The 21,094-nt window shown below is 39.6% G+C and overlaps 2 protein-coding genes across 2 annotated transcripts; both read left to right on the forward strand.

Annotated features, from left to right (window-relative positions):
* The first annotated feature begins 2,532 nt into the window (after positions 1-2,532).
* On the forward strand, positions 2,533-9,437 carry LOC125784905 (adhesion G-protein coupled receptor G4-like). The gene is made up of 7 exons (XM_049469075.1): positions 2,533-2,719; positions 3,170-3,299; positions 4,269-4,378; positions 4,470-4,674; positions 8,667-8,835; positions 9,202-9,342; positions 9,429-9,437. Exons 1-7 carry the CDS (start codon positions 2,533-2,535, stop codon positions 9,435-9,437), a joined length of 951 nt encoding a protein of 316 aa, XP_049325032.1.
* Positions 9,438-9,477: 40 nt separating this feature from the next.
* LOC111195110 (adhesion G-protein coupled receptor G2) lies at positions 9,478-20,444 on the forward strand. Its single transcript, XM_049469105.1, has 10 exons — positions 9,478-9,797; positions 9,990-10,035; positions 10,228-10,331; positions 10,484-10,605; positions 12,465-12,733; positions 12,828-12,927; positions 16,380-16,660; positions 19,475-19,576; positions 19,680-19,844; positions 20,068-20,444. Exons 1-10 carry the CDS (start codon positions 9,654-9,656, stop codon positions 20,232-20,234), a joined length of 1,500 nt encoding a protein of 499 aa, XP_049325062.1. The 5' UTR covers positions 9,478-9,653; the 3' UTR covers positions 20,235-20,444.
* The last annotated feature ends 650 nt before the right edge of the window (positions 20,445-21,094 follow it).

A 21,094-nucleotide genomic window follows, 5' to 3' on the forward strand; every position in this document is an offset into this window, starting at 1 on the left:
TCAATGAGGTCTATGGCACAGTCATAAGGCTGATGAGGTGGCAGCTTAGTGGCACTAGCTTTACTAAATACCTCAATATAGTCGGAATACTCAGGAGGAATTACAGGAGCATCTACAGCTTCGGGGCTCTCAATAGAGGTGGACTGTAAAGCTACATCAGACAGAGTAAGAGTAATGTCCCCTTCAGGCCAGGAAATCACTGGGTTGTGAGTCTTGAGCCATGGCATGCCCAAAATTACTGGGTGTTCGGTGCTGGGGAGCACAAAGAGAGATAGTTGCTCATGGTGGAGTGCGCTGGCTTGAAGAGAGATCGGCACAGTCTGAAGAGTCACCGGTCTGGAGCGCACCGACTTCCCATCGACAGCGTGGATGGACAGAGGACGGCGAAGTTCTCTCGTGGGGATGCCATGTTCGTTCACCAGCTCCAAGCTTATGAAGTTCCCCTCCAATCCGGAATCTACAAGTGGTGAGACGGGAAAAGAACCAGTAGGTAAACTAATGATCATAGCTAATGAAAAATTATTTGAATCACTACAAGGAGTCAGATTACGTACCACGTTTCCCGGAGCAGAAGACTTCCCGGATCAGGTCAGGAAACTACAGTCAGCTTTGCGGTGGCCAGGCTCTCCACAATAGAGACACAGATGTAAGTGGAGACGGTGTTGACGTTCTGCTGCCGATATCTGGATATCCATGGGTTCGGAGACGGACACAGGAGTAGGTGGTGGAGTTTTTCCGGAACCGCTGGTACAGACGTGTGGATGATCCGCCGCAGTAGAGTCGGAGTTGGTGTTGGGACGACGAGACAGCAGCTGATCCAGCCGGATCGAGAGAGAGATGAGCTGATCAAGGGTGAGTGAATCGTCCTTACATGCTAATTCTCTCAAAATGTCCGGGTTAAGTCCGTTTTTGAACACGGAAAGCAGCGCTGCGTCGTTCCATCCACTACCAGCAGCTAGTGTCCGAAACTCCAGAGCATAAGTAGCAGCAGACTTGTGACCTTGCTTCAAAGCCAGTAGTAACTCCCCATTAGACTGTCCATAGCGTGAGTGATCTCAAAAAATGTAGTTGCACCCCTGCAATCAGCTATAATGAAAGCCGTTTTGAGTTTAGACTGCAATTAAATAAAAGTCGAAGCAAATGTGAGAAGCACTGCTCTCTCCCAACTTTTTCAGATTTGGGGTTGTAGGATATTTATGTGCTGTACATGTGTTCTTCATGTTTTTGATACCTTGTTTTACTTTGCTGTGATTCAGACAGTTTCTTCAAGGTCAGAGTCAATGTAACCATGGGAGGATCGGCTGAAGACCCCAATGACGCCCTTCAGACATGGGTAGAAATAAAGGAAGCTCAATACAGACACAATGCTTGTACAACAGAAAACGCTATGTTCCACGAATGGGTGATGTAATAATGGTTTGCTTCACAACATTATTACAACCTTTTAACACAACATTCCCAGCTTGACCAAGTAACATTCCTAAATCTAAAATTGAAAACATAAACACAAATGTCATTGCAGTTTTGTTAGCAGAACCTTTAAACTCAAAATTCAGAAAACTTGCAGATTGTACATTCAAAGAATGTTAACTGTAACATTCAGTAAACATTGTTCTAACCATAAATTAGCTGGGTATGTTCCGTCTGATAAAACTTGACTACTTCCTGTAAAGAATACTGGCAATAGAATAGGACCATCCGGAGCAGATAGACTTGATAAACTTGAATGTAAACTATTGGCACCAGGTCTAAAGCCAGGCATGGGCTAAATGGTTATGAGTGGCCAGCATTGAGCTGTGGAGCAGTGGAACTGTGCTCTTTATGTTGAAGGTGCTCCCTTCTGTACTTTTAGAATGATTTGAATAGTTGAGGTGTCCAGTGTACTGATGTCAGCAGCTCACAGCGATGCTCCTAAATCAAGCAGAAAGCCTTCTTCTCTGACCTGGTGGCACAATGCCTAATGTTTAATTGCTTTCATTTATTTGTAGCTTTATTGGACTCTCTCCAACAAAGGAAGAGTGCTGAACTTCCATCTTACATCTCTTTATGCAAAGACTGTCTGGTAATATTTTTTTATAACACTAATTTAAAAAATGTTGAATTTGTTCTGCACTAATTGATCAGAATATTTTTTTTTTTATATTTCAGTTTGGAGAACTGCAGTTATGAAACAAAAATGGTATGAAGCTGGTTTAGTTCTTCTGATCTGCATTGTATTGTCTATTGATATTTCTTTCTTTTGATTTCTATTGAAAGCATCACTGACTGGCAGATTTTGCTTGCTTTTTCTACAGTCTTATTTCCTCACAACTATAAGGTAAAGTAATCTCAACAGGAGTAACTGTTCACTCCAGACTCCATCCTTTTTTATTGTTTAATTTAATGGGTTAAACAGGCTTTAGAGGAACCCTGTTCAAATCCAGTTTAACTGCTCTCTAAACCTTGTCTAACCTATCAAGAATAGCCAGGAAGAGCATTGTATTGTGGAGGTCAATAATCAACAAAAAGTGATGATTCTTATTATGTCTGTACATGGCACACTCTATTCTGACAGCCACACATGTTTCCAGCCACAACTGTGAGTTTCAGATGCTCGTGCCGGCCTGTATAGATGTTGAAGAGACAAAGAGACAGATCCATTATTTGCTGGATAAACCCTACAATAACGGCAGCGTGAGTCTGGATGCCGAGCCAGAGGACATCATAATATCACACATACGTATGTGTCTGGGAAGCACACACACACAGCATGACCAGATTCCACTACTTTCTAGGGCTGGGAGATATGCACAAAACCTAATAGTACAATGTTTGGTTGAAGTCAGAGCACATTTTACCAATAATTACACATTTACTGTACATGTTTGTATGTTTGTTCTTATGAACTTTAAGTACATTAATATTTTTGTTTACCTGGTGACAAAGTCAGAACTCAATTTTATCAGCTGCCTTTGCCATTCCTTTCTAAGGCTTAAATACAGTGGCAGCTCAACAACTGCATCCTCAGCGCTAATTTTGAAACATAAAATATATTAAATGAGGCCCTACTGGCTCCATGATCACACTCAGTGCTAGGGTTCTGATGAGCCTTTGGAAAATAATATAAGGTCAGACACTCTTTTTGCTTTTTGTGTTTTTGCATATATATACATGTGTGTGTGTGTGTTAGAGCCTGGCCTATGTCCTCAACTGACCCAGCAGACACGGCAGGGCCTGTACTCGTGGCCCTCGACTCCGGCTGAGCGCACAGCTCAGCAGGACTGTGAGGGAGATCGGAACATCACAGCCTCACGCAATTGGTAAGACTTTAGCTACCCATCAAGATCACTGACTCACATCCTGTGTGTAGGTCACAGGAATGATCCACTGAAGGACTGCTTTTACACCATCTTTACATAAAATCTGCAATATATGTATTAGATTAAAAGGCATGCCCGTTGTGCTGGAGGCTTTAAGTGGATTTAGAACATGTTATTTTAATCAGTCATTATACACTATCAGTTATTATAATACAGGATTTTAGATACTGTAATCATATAAGACTAGCTGGACTCATAAGACCTATGCATAAGTAAACACACTTAGCTCATTACAGATATTTGATCTCCCTATGTTTGTGTTGGGTATCTTAATGACTCATTAATCATGCAGTTATGCTTTCTAGCACTCCACAGTTACCGCCTTCACTCAGCCTGTCCAAAAACATACAGTCAAATTTCCTATGTAAGGTTCCGTCGTAAACCAATTTGTCAGAACGTGTTGAAGATAGCAACAGTAAATCTGCTTGTTATCTGTGCAGTTTTATAGCAGGTGCAATGAACCATTTGCCTCAAGCTAAAATAAAGTCATTTTAAATTGGAAGTGTGCATACAAGACATTTGACCTTTAACTAAAACATGTTCCAAATTATTATGCAAGTGATATTTTTCTCACATTTTCCTAAATGGTCAATGCAAATGACAGTCAGTTTAATTTTCAAGTCGTGGCCTGTTAAGTATAAATCCAATTTTATTAAACAAACCTCCCCTTAAATGTAAATTTAAAGAACTTAAATTTTAATTAACAAAAATATCTTAAAAGGCCAAGTTACATGTTAACATAGGACCCCTTTTTTGATATTACCTTTTTATTTTATTTCTAATTTTTATCCTATTTTTATGATGTAAACAATATCATAAATAGATGTAAAAAAGTGTAGCTAAACAAATAAAACTGGAGATAAAAACATCTATAAAACATGTCATCTGTTGTCTTAATAATGTTTGCAGTCTAGTAAGCGGTGAGACAAATCAGGCAGCATGGGATTCTGCAGAACTGCAGGGCTGCCCAACTGTGGTGGCCAACTTCTCCAACCTGGAGCAGATAAAAGTTACCAATGGTCAGTCTTTCAAAACATCATTCAGACAGGTGTTACTGGTGTACACATATCATATATTAAAAGCAGGTTTCATACTGGCCCCACACTATAGAAACAGCTGAGGATGTTCTGCATATGGTTGAGGACATGCTGAAGGAGCACCACTCTTTGGACGAGGACGACCTGCTAACTGTGCTGAACCTGATAGAGACTGTACTGAACGTCACTACAGTGACCCCTGGCCTCGCCGAGGTCATTGTCAACCTCATGTCTGACATCCTAGTTTCAAACAGTGACCTGCAGCCCTTCACTAACAAGTGAGTGTGATCTTACTGCACAAGAAAAGCATAGCAGTGTAATTATTGCAAATATTTGTTGTTGTTGACATGTTTTTGTATGTATTGTTGTAAGAATTATTAGAATTACCACCATGAGGAGGTTTTATTATTCTCACAACTACCATTATACACATTTCCTTTATTAATCATTGATTGTTCAGATCAGCACTTTGAGTTAAATATATCATATAACAGGTGAGCACAGTGATATTTGAGAAGTGAAATTAAGTTTACAAAAAAATGCAATAATTCTTTAAACTAAATTAGGCAGGTGCATACATTTGGGCACCATTGGTGTTTTATTCCAAGACAAACACTTGCTACTCACAGTAAAATTTGGTGGCGGACAAAGTTAAAGTTGCACCGGGGCTGGATACTTCAACAAGACATCGAACTTAAACACTAAACACTGCTCACAATCTACTAAGCATTCATGCAAAGGAAAAAGTATAATGTTCTGGAATGATCTTCTCAGTCCCCAGACCTGAATATTATTAAAAATCTGTGGTGTGATTTATAGGGGCTGTTCATGCTCAGAAACTATCAAATCTGACTGAACTGGAGATGTTTTGTAAAGAAGAATGATCCAAAATACCTTCAACCAGAAGCCAGAATCTCAATGGAAGTGTTTAGAGGCTGTTATTTCTGCAAAAGGAGGATATACTAAATATTAAAGTATTCTTTGTTGGGGTGCCCAAATGTATGCACCTGCCTAATTTTGTTTAAAAGATTAAAAGATTGCACACTTTCTGTAAATCCTATAAACTTCATTTCACTTCTCAAATGTCACTGTGTTCATCTGCTATTTAACTGAAATTGCCCAAAATTGTTCATATACCTGTGGTTATATCAGTTCATTCAGATTAACATTGTCATTACTGAAAAGAGACAAAAAAGGCAAGGAATAACTCTTTGTAATGTGGGTAAACTAGAAAATATTTGGCAAGGTGTGGGTTGAGTGAAAGTGTATTTATAGGTGAAACAGGTGAAATCAATACTCTGATGATTGACTTCCTGGTGGTGCCGTGTGCAGTGTCATGTTTTTGTGTGAGGGTGTGATGTCAGCGTGAGTTGCATTCTGGGTATCATAGTCTGTATATTGGAGATTGAAAGTAGAGCCGAGTGTGGGAGAGACAGTAGCGAGATTTTAATTGATAGACCAACACAATGTAATAATTCTTAAGTGGAAAGAAAATTATATATGGTTATTAAAAAAAAAATCTGAAAAGTGTCCAGCCCCCTTTACCCTAAAACCCCTAAATAAAATTCTGTTCCATCAATTGCCTTCAGAAGTTACTCAATTAAGCCAGGCAGACACTGTGCGATTTTTTTAATCGGATGCGTTCTGGAGAGCTCACACTGCACGTTTGAATCGTTTGTTGTGTATGAACAACGCCTGCGATTCATCTGCACACACTGTACGGTCCGACTGACCTGCTGCGAGGGGGGAGCTTACACTGCACGTCTAAACGCAGCCTGTAGGCGGAGCTTTCTTTGCGTACAAACTCTCGCTTCAACACAACATGTCAGCTTGCAAAAGAAAGCGCTTAGCTTTACTTATTTGTGCCCTGTTGTGCGCTGAAAGTCCACGGAAGAGACGTACATGGACTCGCAGGTGGCTGAGGCGACGTGGACTCTACGGGTTGTCCGTTTTACAGAAGGAGAGCGCATAGAAAAATGACTGCGCGTCAGGCTGCGAAAGAAACACCAGCAGCTTAAATAAAATAAAATAATTTGATTTTTTATTCTGTTTATTGTTTATGTAAAAACTGGTTTTGCAACACTGAATATTAAACAAGCAATCGATTATTCACACTGGATAGGGACCCTCATTTACAGTGCCGCTGAGCATTAACAGTTTAAAGGGATTAAAAAAATATATAAAATATAGAAATAAAAACTGACATTTATTATAGACGAATAAAATATATACGTAAAAAAGGAAAAATAGGACCTTAAAAAAAGATCATAAAAATTGACATAAAAGGTAAAAAAATAATATTTTATAAAGATATATATTTAATGATTTGATTAATAAAAGAAGAAAAATAATTAAAATGAATAAATAAAAAATATAAAATATAAACTCATTAAAAATTCGTTTAAAATAACCCAGGCTTTCTGCAGAATAATCAAAGTTTCAGTTAGTTTCAGTTTCAAATCATGAAAACAGCTCACCAAAACCTCAAACTATTCTTTATATTTGACAATATTTACTTACAGGTCCTTTGCTTGTACTTACAGGCCCTTACTTATTTTTATTCAACTGAACTGAGTTTTATATTATCTGTAGCCTCGTGCTGAATTCAGCTCCGAGCTGCGAAAGAGAGCGAGAGAGAGGCACAGCGCATTTTGTCCAATTTATCTTGATTAATTATCAGTACATTTATTAGCTTTAGTAAGTTTAATAGCATTAATTTTATTACACTTCTCCGACCTTATTTATTAAAAGGTTTATTTTAGAAGACAGAGGTTATTCTGCGCGCAATGCCACGCGCTGCGCTAAGCTGGCTTTGCGTGGCTAATATTCTGGAGCACTGGACAGATTTTAATTAATAAATTAATATATTTATAATTTTAATAAATTTGCCCTGGCGAAAAGAAACTAATTATAAAATATAGCTTTATATTTCCGTGCATGTTTTAAGTTTTATATAATTGACGGACAGCACCAGACGCTGACAATGTGCTTTATTTTTCAGATATAATAGCAAAGTGAAATAAAATAAATTTATTTTACATTACATTACATTACATTACATTACATTACATTACATTTGGCAGACGCTTTTGTCCAAAGCGACTTACAATATTGACAAATTTATGTTTGTCAAAGTTATTTTCTCTTTTAATTTTTCTTTTCAAAAACTCCAGCTATTGACTGAGAATAAGCATCTGTTGAAATTCTTAAACAGCAGAATTCCTGTGTCTGCTATATTAAGCTATAAGTCTGTGTACCGAACATAAATATAAATCCTTATAACTGACAGAAATAAATATGACTAATAATAATTTATAGTTACTGTGCAGATTTTTGGGAAAACAGGTCGTGACGTTAAGAAATCGGGCCGCAAAACAGCTCACACTGTGAGACAAGCGACCAAAATTTCTGGCATGTCAGAAATCCCTGGTCGCGTCCGACTGCTCATTCGCAGCTCGTATGGGCAATTAATCGGACATCGCTTCCCCTCTCACACTGCACGACAAACGACGCACGATCAAGCTAAAATTCGGCCCGATCATGAAATTCAGTCGCATCCGACCAGATGGAGCTTAAAATCGGGCTAAAATCGCACAGTGTCCGCCTGGCTTTAGTTAATAGAGTCCAGCTGTATTTTCTTTCAGTATAAATACAGCTGTTCTGTAAAGACTTCAAAGAACACTAGTGAGCAAACAGCATCATGAAGACTAAGGAACTCACCAGACAGGTCACAGATAAAGTTGTGAGGAAGTTTAAAGTAGGGTTAGGTTTTAAAACATATCTTAAGCTTTGAATATCTCAAGGAGCACTATAAAACCCTGTTCAACCTGGCTGACCTTAAGCTATTTTGCCAAAAAAATGGACAACAAGATGCACAAAGCTGGTAGAGACATACCCCAAAAGAAAAAAAGTGGCACTATTAAGCACAGGTATTGGGGGAGATATCGCCACACTTTTTAGATATTTATCTATTATGTATTTTTTTGGAGTCCCTTCACATATATGTGCTACTTTGGTTGGTTAATCATTTAAAATCTCAATAAAATAAGTTAAATAAATAAATACGTTTGTGGTTGTAAGGTGCCAAAATGTAAAAAGGTTTACGGGGTATGAATGCTTTATGAATGCATTTATTAGAAAGGATAACACAAAATGTGGGTCATAGTGTACAGCAGATAGAGATTAGGCTATAGAACACTGTGTTATATTTATATTGTATGTGGTGTGTACAGTACAGTATGGGTGTATGGGCTTTCTGTTTTTTCTGCAGTATCCTGAACATCACAGAGAAGGTTGGAGACCGAATGTCAGGCTTCAGTGAAGATTCGGTCAGTTTTGTGGCTCCAGCTTTAGCCCTGTCGGTGGTCAAGGTTGACACAGAACATGTCCACAATCTTACATTTGGAGTGAAATCAGCACAAAACTGTCCATTTCCAGAGGTGCGTCTATACACACTTACATGAACACACAGCTGCTGTAAATGAATGATGTTATTGTCATTTTTATCCCCAGACAAAGAACTAAACTAAAAAATCTGAACCAAAGTAGAGGAATATTAAAACAAAAAAAAAACATAAATAAAATAAGATGGGTCATGGAAATAGAACAATATTTCTTGTTATCAGAAAGTGGTTCTGTACATTATTTATAGTAACCCCATTGAAACATAGTGGAGCAATTTCTATGGGCTCTAGAGAACCATGTACATTATGAAAATACATTTTATCACCCACATTGTTTTGAAGTTGTTGCTATGTAGAACACTAAATTCACCTGTGTGTTTGGTTGTTGATGGTTTGCTACAGATTTACATTAATCAGGAACCGTTTGATGGCACAGTGGCATTTATCTCTCTTCCTGTGGCTCTACTTACAAGCTTTGCTCAGAATAATCTCACACTCCCCCGTGTTCAGTTCCAGTTCTATGGAGTTCCTGCACTTTTTAAGGTATGGGTTATTATTTATTTGTTCTCGTTACTTAAATGTTGTATGTATGAATTTATTTATTTATGTATTTTACACTATTTGTGTAGTCACCATAGAAATTTAAGTTCAACTTTTAAAAGGGCAGAAAACCAGATATCCCACTATACTATAAACTCCAGCTGTGTGCATTTTTTGGCCTGTCATAATAATAACAATATGTACAATATGGCAATAATTTTTGGGACAATACATCTTCCAAAATAAAATAGTTATCATGACAGGCCTAGTCATTTGAATGAATACCTACTGTTTCCTAAATCATTATTTCATACATGCTCCTCTTCCCTGAGGACGGTAAGGATGGTAAGACCCTGAACACGTACGTGGTGTCAGCAAGTGTAATTAATGCTGCAGAGCCGGTAGAGGGCCTGAAGGAGCCAGTCATTGTCCGACTTCATCATCTGGACACTCATATAGTAAGTATAGAGTGTGTATGCTCAAGATGAGACTCATTTACTCTCATACTTTTAACTTTACATGGCAGAGAAATCTCTGTGACCAGCGGTCCTGTCCTTGCACATCACTATATTTAATCCAGCATTAGTCCTGACTGGTTGTTCATTACAGTACTGATTCTCTCTTTTCACTCTGACTTCACTTTCTGTCAGACTGACGAAGATGTGCGCTGTGCGTATTGGGATTTCAACAAGAATGGTGGGTTGTTAACAATTTAAACTATATTTGAATAGCCTGGTGGATGAACTGGGTGATATTTTTGTATTTTATTAAATAATTATTAATTAAACACTATTTAATAAAAAATCTATTGTGGGTTTTTTTTATCATAAATGTGCATTCTATGTTATTTTCTTCAGTTCCCACTATAAAAAAGTGTGTGTGTGTCAGGTGGTTTTGGAGGCTGGAGTTCAAGAGGCTGTTGGAAGTATAATGTTTCCTCAGAATACACAACTTGCATGTGTGACCACCTCACACACTTCGGAGTGCTGCTGGTAACATTAAAGCCATACTTTAGCAGAAAATCTTTTCTCCAGATAAAAACACAATGTAGCCTACATGGTAACTGTACTTTCCCAGTACTTTAAAAATGCATAAAAATAGTGTGTATTTGTGTGTTTGTTTTTTGTGTGTATATGTGTACTAGGATGTGTCCAGAACTCCAATTGATGGACCAAATGAGACAATTCTCACAGTCATCACATACATCGGCTGCGGACTCTCCTCATTCTTCCTGGGCATTACGGTGCTGACATACTCTCTGCTAGAGTGAGTCATACACACTAGCAGGTTCATTATCACTATATTACATTGCAATGGTGAATAAATACACTAACAATACATACTGTTTAATACATTTACAATTAAAAACAGAGTACATATAAATATATTTACACAAATGCTTTCCCCAAATGTTTCCCTTTGCTTTTATAAATGGAATCAAGGTTAATTTATTGATCTCTTATTTCAGTTGCTTAGGATTTTTACCCTTTTAGGGTAGTCATAAGTGTGTTATTTATTTTTATATTTTTTGGACAGCAGTGGCTTCCTCCGTGGTGTCCTCTCATGAACTCCATTCTTGTTTTCCTCATTGTAGATTTGTCAAAAAAATGTTAGCATGTGTCAGAGATTTCTGTAAGTCTTCATCTGACACTCTAAGATTCTTCCTCACCTCATTGATCATTCTGCGCTGTGCTCTTGCAGTTATCTTTACAGGACGACCACGCCTAGGGAGAGTAGCCACAGTGCTGAACTTTCTTTGTAGACTGTCTGTCTTACCGTGGACACATGAACATTAAGGCTTTTAGAGATAATTTTGTAACCCTTTCCAGCTTTATGCAAGTCAACAATTTTTTAATGTAGGACTTCTGAGAGCTCTTTTGTGTGAAGCATGATTCACATCAAGCAATGCTTCTTAAGAACAGCAAACTCAAACTGGTGTGTTTTTTATAGGGCAGGGCAGCTTTAACCAACACATCCAATCTCATCACAGCTCTAATTAGCTTCTAGAAAAGTCATTAGCCTAGGGATTCACATACTGCCCCCTGAACCCCTAAGCTAATGACTTTTCTAAGAGTTAATGGGAGGCAAGATGTGATGAGATTGGATGCGTTGGTCAAAGCCACTCTGTCCTATAAAAAACACACACCAGTTTTGAGTTTGCAGTCCCTAAGAAGATTTGCTTGATGTGAATCACAGCGCAGAATGATCAATGAGGTGAGGAAGTATCCTGGAGTGTCAGCTGAAGACTTATGGAAACCCACTGCTGTACAAAAAAACATTGCTGCACATTTGAAGTTTGCAAAAGAGCACCTGGATGTTCCACAGCAGTACTGGCTAAATATTCTGTGGACAGATTAAATCAAAATTGAGTTTTTTGGAAGGAACACACAATGTTATGTGTGGAGAAAAAGGCACAGCACACCATCAAAAAAATCTCATTCCAACTGTGAAATATGGTGAAGGGGCACCAAAACATAAATGTAAATCAACAACCGAATGGCTTCAACAGAAGAAAATATGCCTTTTGGAGAGTCCTGACCTCAACCCAATTGAGATGCTGTGGCATGATCTCAAGAGAGTGATTCACACCAGATATCCCAGGAATATTGCTGAACTGAAACAGTTTAGTGAAGAGGAATGATCCAAAATTCCTCCTGACTGTTGTGCAAGTCTGATCTTCAACTACAGGAAACGTTTGGTTGAGTTTATTGCTGCCAAAAGAGGGTCAACCAGTTATTAAATCCAAAGGCTCACATATTTTCCCCCCTCACTGTAGCTCAGCTTAGACTTGTGCTCTTACCCTTTACACACTAAAATTCCTCCTGATTCCTTTAATGATTTAAGTACATTATGCACTCTAGAGGAGACATATGCAAATTCTTTTCAATTGTTCTTTAAGAAACATTGTTTATAAACATTTCCACAATTTTCAAAATCTTACAAACTAGCCTTTTGTGTATGCTGCTTTAGTTCCAAATTATCATCACAATGATCTGTTGGCATCACCTGTTTAAACTGAGTAGGACAGTATCTATAGTATCGTAATCCTTTTGTTTTCTCTTATGTATGCCCATGGGACTTTTAGTTTCACTTTAATTTAAATAATAAATGTTCTTCTGTTTCAGGAAATTAAGGAGAGACTACCCATCTCAGATTCTCCTGAACCTCTCCATTGCTTTACTGGGTCTTAACATCGTTTTTCTCACCAATTCCTGGCTCTCAGCTTTCACCATTTATGGTCTCTGCATTGCTGTAGCGACGGCCCAGCACTACTTCCTTCTGGCCTCATTCTCCTGGATGCTGCTGGAGGCGGTGAACCTGTACTTTGCACTGGTGAAAGTTTTCAACGTCTACATTCCTTCCTACATCCTCAAGTTCTGCGTCCTCGGCTGGGGTGAAGTTTGGTCACATTGTTCTGCAGAATCATTAAAAATTCACAGAAGCATTTGTCTGTTAATCTCATTTTTTATGATGGTTGGGGTTTTCAGGAGTTCCTCTGCTGATTTGTTTCCTGGTGCTGGTGGTGAAGCAGCAAGCCTATGCTTCTTTCAGTGATGGCCTGGAACGTCTGGAAAATGCTGAGATGTTGTGAGTTATTCTGTATTTTGGATTTTCTTTAGAATCTGATTTGCTAGTATTTCCCCACGTCCTTGACTGAAAGAGAACGAAAAGAGAAGTGGGGCAAACTCAGATGATTGGGCAGGAGCTCGGGGCAGCTTTGCTGGAAAAGCGAGAAGCTGAAGCCCCCCCCCCCCCCCCTCCCCCCAAAGAGATACGGGAAGAGAAAGGGAGAAAATAAATGAAGGAGGAAGATGGGGAGGAGGTGGGTGCGAGGTTCTACACGCAGGCAGAGAGGAAGTGACTGCTTATATAGGGAGGAGAGTGGGAGGAGGAAGGGCGTGGATCAATCTCCCAAAATTAAGTTATATAACTCCACTTTGCTAGTATTGTCCCACTCCCTTGACTGAAAGAGAAGGAAAAGAGAAGGGGGGTGAACTCAGATGATTGGGCAAGAGTTTGGGGCAGCTTCGCTGGAAAAGCGCAAAGCTGAAGCCCCAAAAAGTTAAATCAGAAGTTTGATTACAGCAAGAAGATTTGTGAGTACGTTTGTAGCTGTGGTAGGCTTGGGATGTCTAGTGTTAGAGAATTTGGGATGTGTGATCGGGTAGTCCTTGAGCAAGCTGGAGGCTGTGCTGATTCTAGCTGGTGAATTTATGTGTATGATTTGAGGGTAAGGGTTATTTATCTAGAATAGTGAGATCTGTCAGACAATCGTGAGAGCAGATTTACATAAATAGAAGTGGTTAAATCCAGGCAATGAAACTAAATGAGCTGGAGGTAATGGTTTTAAGGTGTTGCAGGGTGAAGGGAGAGACGTAACCTGCACAGGGCATGAAATACAGTAGGACAGAATATAAGAAGCGAAGAAGATGCTGATTGAAAGCGCGAGGCTCTCGTTGACGTCTCTGATGAACAGAGAATAGGTGGTGGTTGAAAAGGGTGAGAAGATCGGAGTAGCAGTTGAAGATGGCGATTAACATGGCCATGAAGGTGATGATGATGTAGGCACGTAGGCAGAGATGGTGGCGATGATGACGATGGTGATGAAGATGGCCATGAAGGCGATGATGAAGATAATTACGGTGATGTAGGCAGAGATGGTGGCGATGATGGCGATGACATGCTGCTAGTGTAGAAGAGTGCATGTCAGGAGACCCCCAGCTGCCTGTGACATCCCTGCCGTGGGCCGGCTTGCTGACGGCCCGGAACTGACGTTCATGTGAATGCTGACCTCGTTTCGGAATTGAAGACATTTATCCAACGTGGTGTCAATCCTTTGAGCGGGACAGAGGTCGCATTTGCTCCCTGCTTCCTGCTTCCGTCAGGTCGCATTTGCTCCCTGCTTCCGTCATAATCATCCTCGCCATGATCATAATCATCTTCGCCATCATTATAATTATCTTGCCATCATATTCGTCTTTGCCATCAGCATCTTCACCTTCGTAATCGTTGCCACCATATCTCTGCCACCATCGCTGCTCTGTCTATTATATTGTGCCATTGTTATCACCACGATCCGTGGCACCCTCATCATCCTCACCTCCGTCATCACCATCCCAGTCGTCATCACTATCACACCCTCCATCACCTTCATCGCTTTCACTTTCACCGCCCGCCATCTGGGACATAATCTCGCCCTCATCATTCCAATCTTTCCTTGCCGTCATAACAATCACCTTCACCATACTAACCTTCATCAACATCGTCGTCGCCGCCGCCATTGTCTTCGCCTCCTTACCCATCTTCGCTACATCAGTCTGTCTGTCTTCCCTGCCCATCCTCCATCATCCCAACACCAGTCTATCTGTCCTCCCTGCCCATCCTCCATCATCCCAACACCAGTCTATCTGTCCTCCCTGCCCATCCTCCATCATCCCAACACCAGTCTATCTGTCCTCCCTGCCCATCCTCCTTCATCCCAACACCAGTCTGTCTGTCCTTCCTACCCATCCTCCATCATCCCAACACCAGTCTGTCTCTTCTCCCTGCCCATCCTCCATCATCCCAACACCAGTCTGTCAGTCCTCCCTGCCCATCCTTCATCATCTTAACATCAGTCCGTCTGCCCTCCCTGTCCTCCGTCTGTAATTTTATTCTCTTCTCATGTTCCTCCATCAACCCAACATCAGTCCGTCTGTTCTCCCTGCCCATTGTCCATCATCCTAACATTGGTCCTAACATTTTTCCTGTGCAACCCGTGTTTTTCCGCCCGGCCCACTGGTGGGCTGTGGCTCCGCCTCCTTGCAGACTCGTAGGGCGTTGCTCGGGAGTGGCCACTCATTTTCTCTCTCTCCCTCTCTCTCCCATTCCTCAGTCTGTCTGTCCACCCTACTCATCTTCCATTGCTGCCATCTTCCCACTCCGTCTTCCCACTCCGTCTTCCCACTCCATCTTCCCACTCAGTCTTCCCACTCAGTCTTCCCACTCAGTCTTCCCACTCCATCGCCCAATCTTCCCACTCCGTCTTCCCACTCTATTGCCCCCCCCCCCCCTGTCTTCCCTCACCGTCGCCCCACTTCTTGTTGGACCATCATGAGCACCCCTTCTACCTTACCAGGTCGCTCCTGCTATACATGTGGGTCGGTGGCTGCTTTTGGGGCCTTTAAACTACATGTACAACATGTGCATCATTCCACTAAGTCATTCAACACTACCTTTCCACTTCAACCGATTTCTGCCTCCTAGGACCTAATCCTCTATGCTGTTATTCCAGTACATTCCTATACTTGAATAGGCTGGTAGCACCTTCAAACACCTTACTTAATTATTCCCTACCTTTCTTTCCTTTGACCTCCACACTGCCTTCCTCATGCATCGGTTCATCCTCTGGCTTTCTCAAAGACTACAAGGTCGCACAAGGTCGTCAGACCTCTTCTTAAATTCTTGCAGTGGTTGAAAGTTCTGATTTAACTTTTGGGGCTTCTGCTTCACGCTTTACAGCGAAGCTGCCCCGAACTCCATCCCAAATACTCTGAGTTCTCTCCCCCTCTTTTCTTCTTCTCTGCCCAGTCAAGGGCGTGGGTCAATACTAGCAAAGTGGAGTTATGTATCATAACTAATTTTTGGGAGTGATCCACGCCCTCACTCCTCCCACTTCCTTCCCTATTTAAACCGTCACTTCCTCTCTACCTGCTCATTGAACAAACCTCGCACCCACCTCCTCCCCATCTTCCTCCTTCTTTAATTTTATTCTCTTCTCATGTTTCTCTTCGTGAGAGGGGGGGCTTCGGCTTCACGCTTTACAGCGAAGCTGCCACGAACTCCATCCCAAATACTCTGAGTTCGCTCCCCCTCTTTTCTTCTTCTCTGCCTAGTCAAGGGCGTGGGTCAGTACTAGCAAATAAAAAATAAAAAATAAAAGATTAGATTTTATGCTGTCTGGTTGCAATACATCTGATAGTGTACATTAGAGTTTATCACTGATAATGGCATTTAATTACTCCCCCAGTCCACAGTTTATACCTGCTGTTGTGTTATAGCTGCTGGATTCAGGATGATGTGGTTTTCTACGTGACTGTGGTGGGCTATATCGGGCTAGTGCTCGTCTGCAACTCCTCCATATTTGTGGTGGTACTGCTGCAGATGAAGAAGATGCGCATGAACCAGCCGGCTGGAACGCATCGGGACCTGCTGAAGGACCTGAGGGGAGTGGCCAGTCTCACTCTGCTGATCGGACTCACCTGGTCTTTTGCTTTCTTCACTTGGGGTCCAGCCAAGGTTCCTCTGCTCTACCTGTTTACCATCCTGAACAGCCTGCAAGGTGAGATATGGAGTCTCTATTATTTGATTAACCAACTAATATAACAGTATTTAACATAGCTCTCTCTGCCATCATGTTCAGTAGTGTATTACAGTATGTCAAAAGATAAAATTAACTTTTTAGAGCATACATAACATAGGCAGTGTTGGGAAGTAACGGATTACATGTAACGGCGTTACGTAATCAGATTACAAATTATAAGTAACTGTAATCCTGCTTCAATAAATGGTAATCAGATTACAGTTACTCTGCTAAAATTAAAGTATTACATTGCGGTACTTTGCTATTTTTGCTCTTTCAACACTGACAAAACGCAAATAACATTTTGCGGTGAAATCGCTCTGATATGAAAGGGAACTAACTGTCTGCCCCTCGTCCCATCTCGCTGCACACACACACACACACAGGGAGGAGGGGCAGACAGCGGCTCCGCACACACAACGAGACGAAATTAACTGACATTTTGGTCAACGAATAAAAACAAGACGAAAATGTTTGGCAGGGACGAAATCCAATCAGAACTGATTTAGTTCTGTGAAAGGTAGGGACCAGTTAGGAAGAGATCCAATCACTGCTACTTTAGCGAAGGTGGAGAGGCGGGATAAGCGGGGTAGTCATCCAATCAGTACCCGCCTCTCCTGCAGTAGCACCGCGCGCTCAGTTACAAACCCGGGAATTAAACTGTCGTTACGGAGCTCGACTGGAAGTTAACTCGACAGTGTTCAGCAGGGAGAGAGAGAGAGAGGAGTTCTCCTTTGACGTCGCGAAAAACAAGATAACGTGTAAACCGCGTGGAGCGACTCCATCTCCGGTAAAAACACCACTAATCTTTCAGCTTCTGCAGACCAGAGTCACACAGATCTCCATGCAGAGATCAGCGTTTTAATACTGATGTTATTTCATGAGCTGATGGGGTGTTTAACTCGGCAGTGCACTAAAACACAGAACTGATACAGAACCCTAACTCATTAAGATCAGATCATCTGTTTAGTCTCAAAGTGGGAAAGATATAGCTAGTGTTAAATCAGCAGCAGGTCAGAAAGGAACTCAATAATATATCCAAAATAAAACAATAAAATAAGTGAATCTATGAACCCAAAAGTCTGTGTAAAGTTCCTTACAGCACTTTCTCATAAGTTTCTCACTTTAACTCATGAAGTCTCTCAGTACATCCTGAGAGCATCTCTACAGGACAGTGTGTGAAGGTGTGTTTTTGATCTCATTTATAGACTGTAGCTCCAGTAGGTGTGCTGGGTTACTGCTGGAGATAAAACTAGATCATTTAAAAGCTGTTTTTGCATCTACAGCTCTGTTTAAACTATAATTTAACTATTCAGTTGTTTTATGACCTGATTTCTAGAGCAAAATTTTAAATGTAAAATATATATAGTCACACACCTATAATAATAATAATAATATACATTAAATCATATATAAATATATTTCACATTCAAACATTAACAATATTACTCAAGTGGTTATTAAACGTTTCATTTCATATAAGTGTATAGTTAATAATTCAAGGGAACTGATGAAAAAGCATTTACATTTACACCCTTACATTTTAGTCGACTAAATTTACTGTAATTTTAGTAGACTATATTCTTATGACATTAAGTCGACTAAAACTAAGTTGACTAAATTACTAAATTGTGACTAAAACTAAATGCTATTTTCGTCACAAGACTATAACTAAGACTAAATCAAAATTTGTTGTCAAAATTACACTGGAGGCAAACCTGCAAATAGATAGCTTACGGTTGTTGTTACATTGTTTGGTTTTAAATTGTTTTATTATCAATTTATAGAAGTGTTTCATAAAATTGTTTGATGAAATGGTTTCATAAGTATTTTTATAGAGTGATTGAAAAGGCTTTTTTATTTGTTTATCTATTTGTTAACTGGAAAGAAAAATAAAAGAATAATATGCAATATGTGGTTGCTACATTCATTCAGGCTTAAAAAAATGACAATATTTAAAGTAATCCAAAGTAATCAGATTACGTTACTCACTTGAAGTAATGTAACTGATTACGTTACAAATTACATTTTGAGTGATGTAATCAGTAATCTGTAAGGGATTACATTTTAAAAGTAACCTTCCCAACACTGAACATAGGTGGGTAGGGGGGGTTGGTAGTCACGCTTCTGCTGCTCCTTCTGTTCTATAGGTGTTGCGTCTCATAGCGCTGGTAAAGGTGTATATTCTGTCTGTTAAGCTACTGCTTGGAGATTAGTACAACTTTAGTGGCTCTTAAATTGTTGTTTTTGTTCATTTCTTTATTCTTTTGGTGTTTTTTTGTTATTTCTTTGTTTGGTTTCGTCGCCCTGACCCAGTTTATTTACTTTGGGATATTTGCGTTTAGTTTTTTTTTGTTTTTGTTTTTTTAATATTACTTGATTTTTCTACCTGTGACATTCAGAAAAATATTAGTATGTCTTTTAAAACAACTCCTAAAAATACAATTTGTTCAAAAATAACAAATTTTGTGTAAATATAGTGTATAATTACTACCCACCTTTGAAGAGCCCCCTTACAATTCCTGTAGTGTATTATGGTCCATTAGTGAATCAATTGAATCAATTGAGAATTAGTGAATCAAATGAACATTACACAAATTTAAACATTATAGAGTTCAAGCCCTTTCTAATCTAAGTGTGAATCATATGAACATTTACAGAACCCTATGCACTTCCTGTGATGTTGCAAACCAAATGTCTCAGCAGATCAACTGAATCTGGGTTCAGTGATCAATCATGCTACTTTGATTTGTAAGTGAACTGCTCCTTTAACATACTACTTTTTTATTTCAGGTTTCTTCATTTTTGTTTTTCATTGCCTCTTGAAGGAAAATGTGCGTAAACAATGGAGGGTCCACCTGTGTTTCGGACGCTTTAAACTTCAAGATCACTCGGGTAGAGTCACTTACTCTTATTAAAAGCTAAAATAAACTAACATAAAATAAAATAAAAAACACCTATTAATAAAGAATTATTTGTTTTTTATGTTTCTGAACAGACTTGAGCCATACTGCGACTGTTACTGCCAAACCCAAACAGTGGCAGCTCCCAAAGTTTCCTACGGTGGCTTCATTCAGGTCCAGTAAGTCCAACTCCACTCAGAGTTCATCAGCGTCCTCAGACTCCAGCCAGCGTCATGTGTCTATCAGGAGACCGAGTCTGGGTGAGGAGAACCGGCTACCTACATAAAAAAAAAATTAATTAATACACTTTATAAAAGGGCACTTTTTGGGGCACCCCCCCCCCCCCCCCTTAGTGTATGACAACCAGGATGGGTTTATGTGCTTTGCCTTTAGCTAGAATCCTATTAGAATTCCATAGCAGTGCTAGCATGATTCTCCACTCCTGAAAACACTCATATTTCCTGTTCTTCTCTGTCTCTCTAGGTGTGGTGTACCAGCAGGGTCTTGTTCTGCCCCGAATCCACTGCGACCCCTCTTTCCACCATAGTAATAATTCTATTGCTAATGATAATCTCCCACTGGCCAGTGAATACGAGATCCATTCCTGGATTCCTAAAGATGGATTCAGCTGTGACAATTACTTTACCTAAATCTGACTGTGTGTTATTGATCTGTTGTTTATATTTGTAGATGAATATGGTGCCGAAGGTATTTCGATTTGTATTTGAAGCTTTGCTAGATAAAATTAGCTTAAGCTTGTTGTTTCTTTTTCCCATGTATTCACTACAAAGAACTATGAGTAAAACATTGTGTACACACTGCCATTATTAAAAAAGCTAAACATATTTCTGTACATTTAATTTGAGGGTAAAAAAATATATATAATTTAATTATCCAATGATATCTATTAAATAAAAATGTGGTGTTGCAGTTCCTGTTAAGTTTTGTGAATTTGAGCACAGTACTGTTACACAAGACATAATGGTAGGATCCAAATTCAGGTTTATTAATTCCAATACAGGAAAAACCAGGCAAGTAAAACAGAGAGACAAAAGCAAATACAAATATTAAGGTCAAAATTACAGAACGTGCAAAAAATACTAGAACAACACTAGAACATAAATAATGCTTTAAAATGCCGTAAAAGATACAAACAAGACGTTGCACCACTGTTCAGGTGCGGCGTTCTTAAATAGTGCAAACAATGAACCCAAGTGAAAACAGGAGAGCACAATTAAAACTTGGGAAAGAGCGCCCTCCAGGACCATTCTGGAGAGGTACCTGTCACAAACAGTACTGTAAAAAAAACTGTGGTGAAGTCTACCTGATCAAATGGGTTACTAAGTAAGTACCATTGTAAATCATGTCAGAAAATAAAAACTGTGGTAAACTACTAAATCATCAATAAAACTGTCAAATTTCTTAACCATGCTTGCTTTACACTTACAGATTTTAAACTAGGACACAGTAACTATATTTAAAAACACAAAAATCATACTTTCCTGGCTAC

The sequence above is a fragment of the Astyanax mexicanus genome, chromosome 20 (assembly GCF_023375975.1).
Source record: "Astyanax mexicanus isolate ESR-SI-001 chromosome 20, AstMex3_surface, whole genome shotgun sequence".
Lineage (NCBI taxonomy): Eukaryota > Metazoa > Chordata > Actinopteri > Characiformes > Acestrorhamphidae > Astyanax > Astyanax mexicanus.

Bases quoted from the DNA above. Each gene is read 5' to 3' on its own strand.
- LOC125784905 (XM_049469075.1), top strand. From the start codon at position 2,533: ATGGCACACTCTATTCTGACAGCCACACATGTTTCCAGCCACAACTGT. The intron at 2,720-3,169 runs GTATGTGTCTGG...TGTGTGTGTTAG, and splicing joins CATCATAATATCACACATAC to AGCCTGGCCTATGTCCTCAA. The intron at 3,300-4,268 runs GTAAGACTTTAG...TAATGTTTGCAG, and splicing joins ATCACAGCCTCACGCAATTG to TCTAGTAAGCGGTGAGACAA.
- LOC111195110 (XM_049469105.1), top strand. From the start codon at position 9,654: ATGCTCCTCTTCCCTGAGGACGGTAAGGATGGTAAGACCCTGAACACG. The intron at 9,798-9,989 runs GTAAGTATAGAG...ACTTTCTGTCAG, and splicing joins ATCATCTGGACACTCATATA to ACTGACGAAGATGTGCGCTG. The intron at 16,661-19,474 runs GTGAGATATGGA...TTTTTATTTCAG, and splicing joins CATCCTGAACAGCCTGCAAG to GTTTCTTCATTTTTGTTTTT.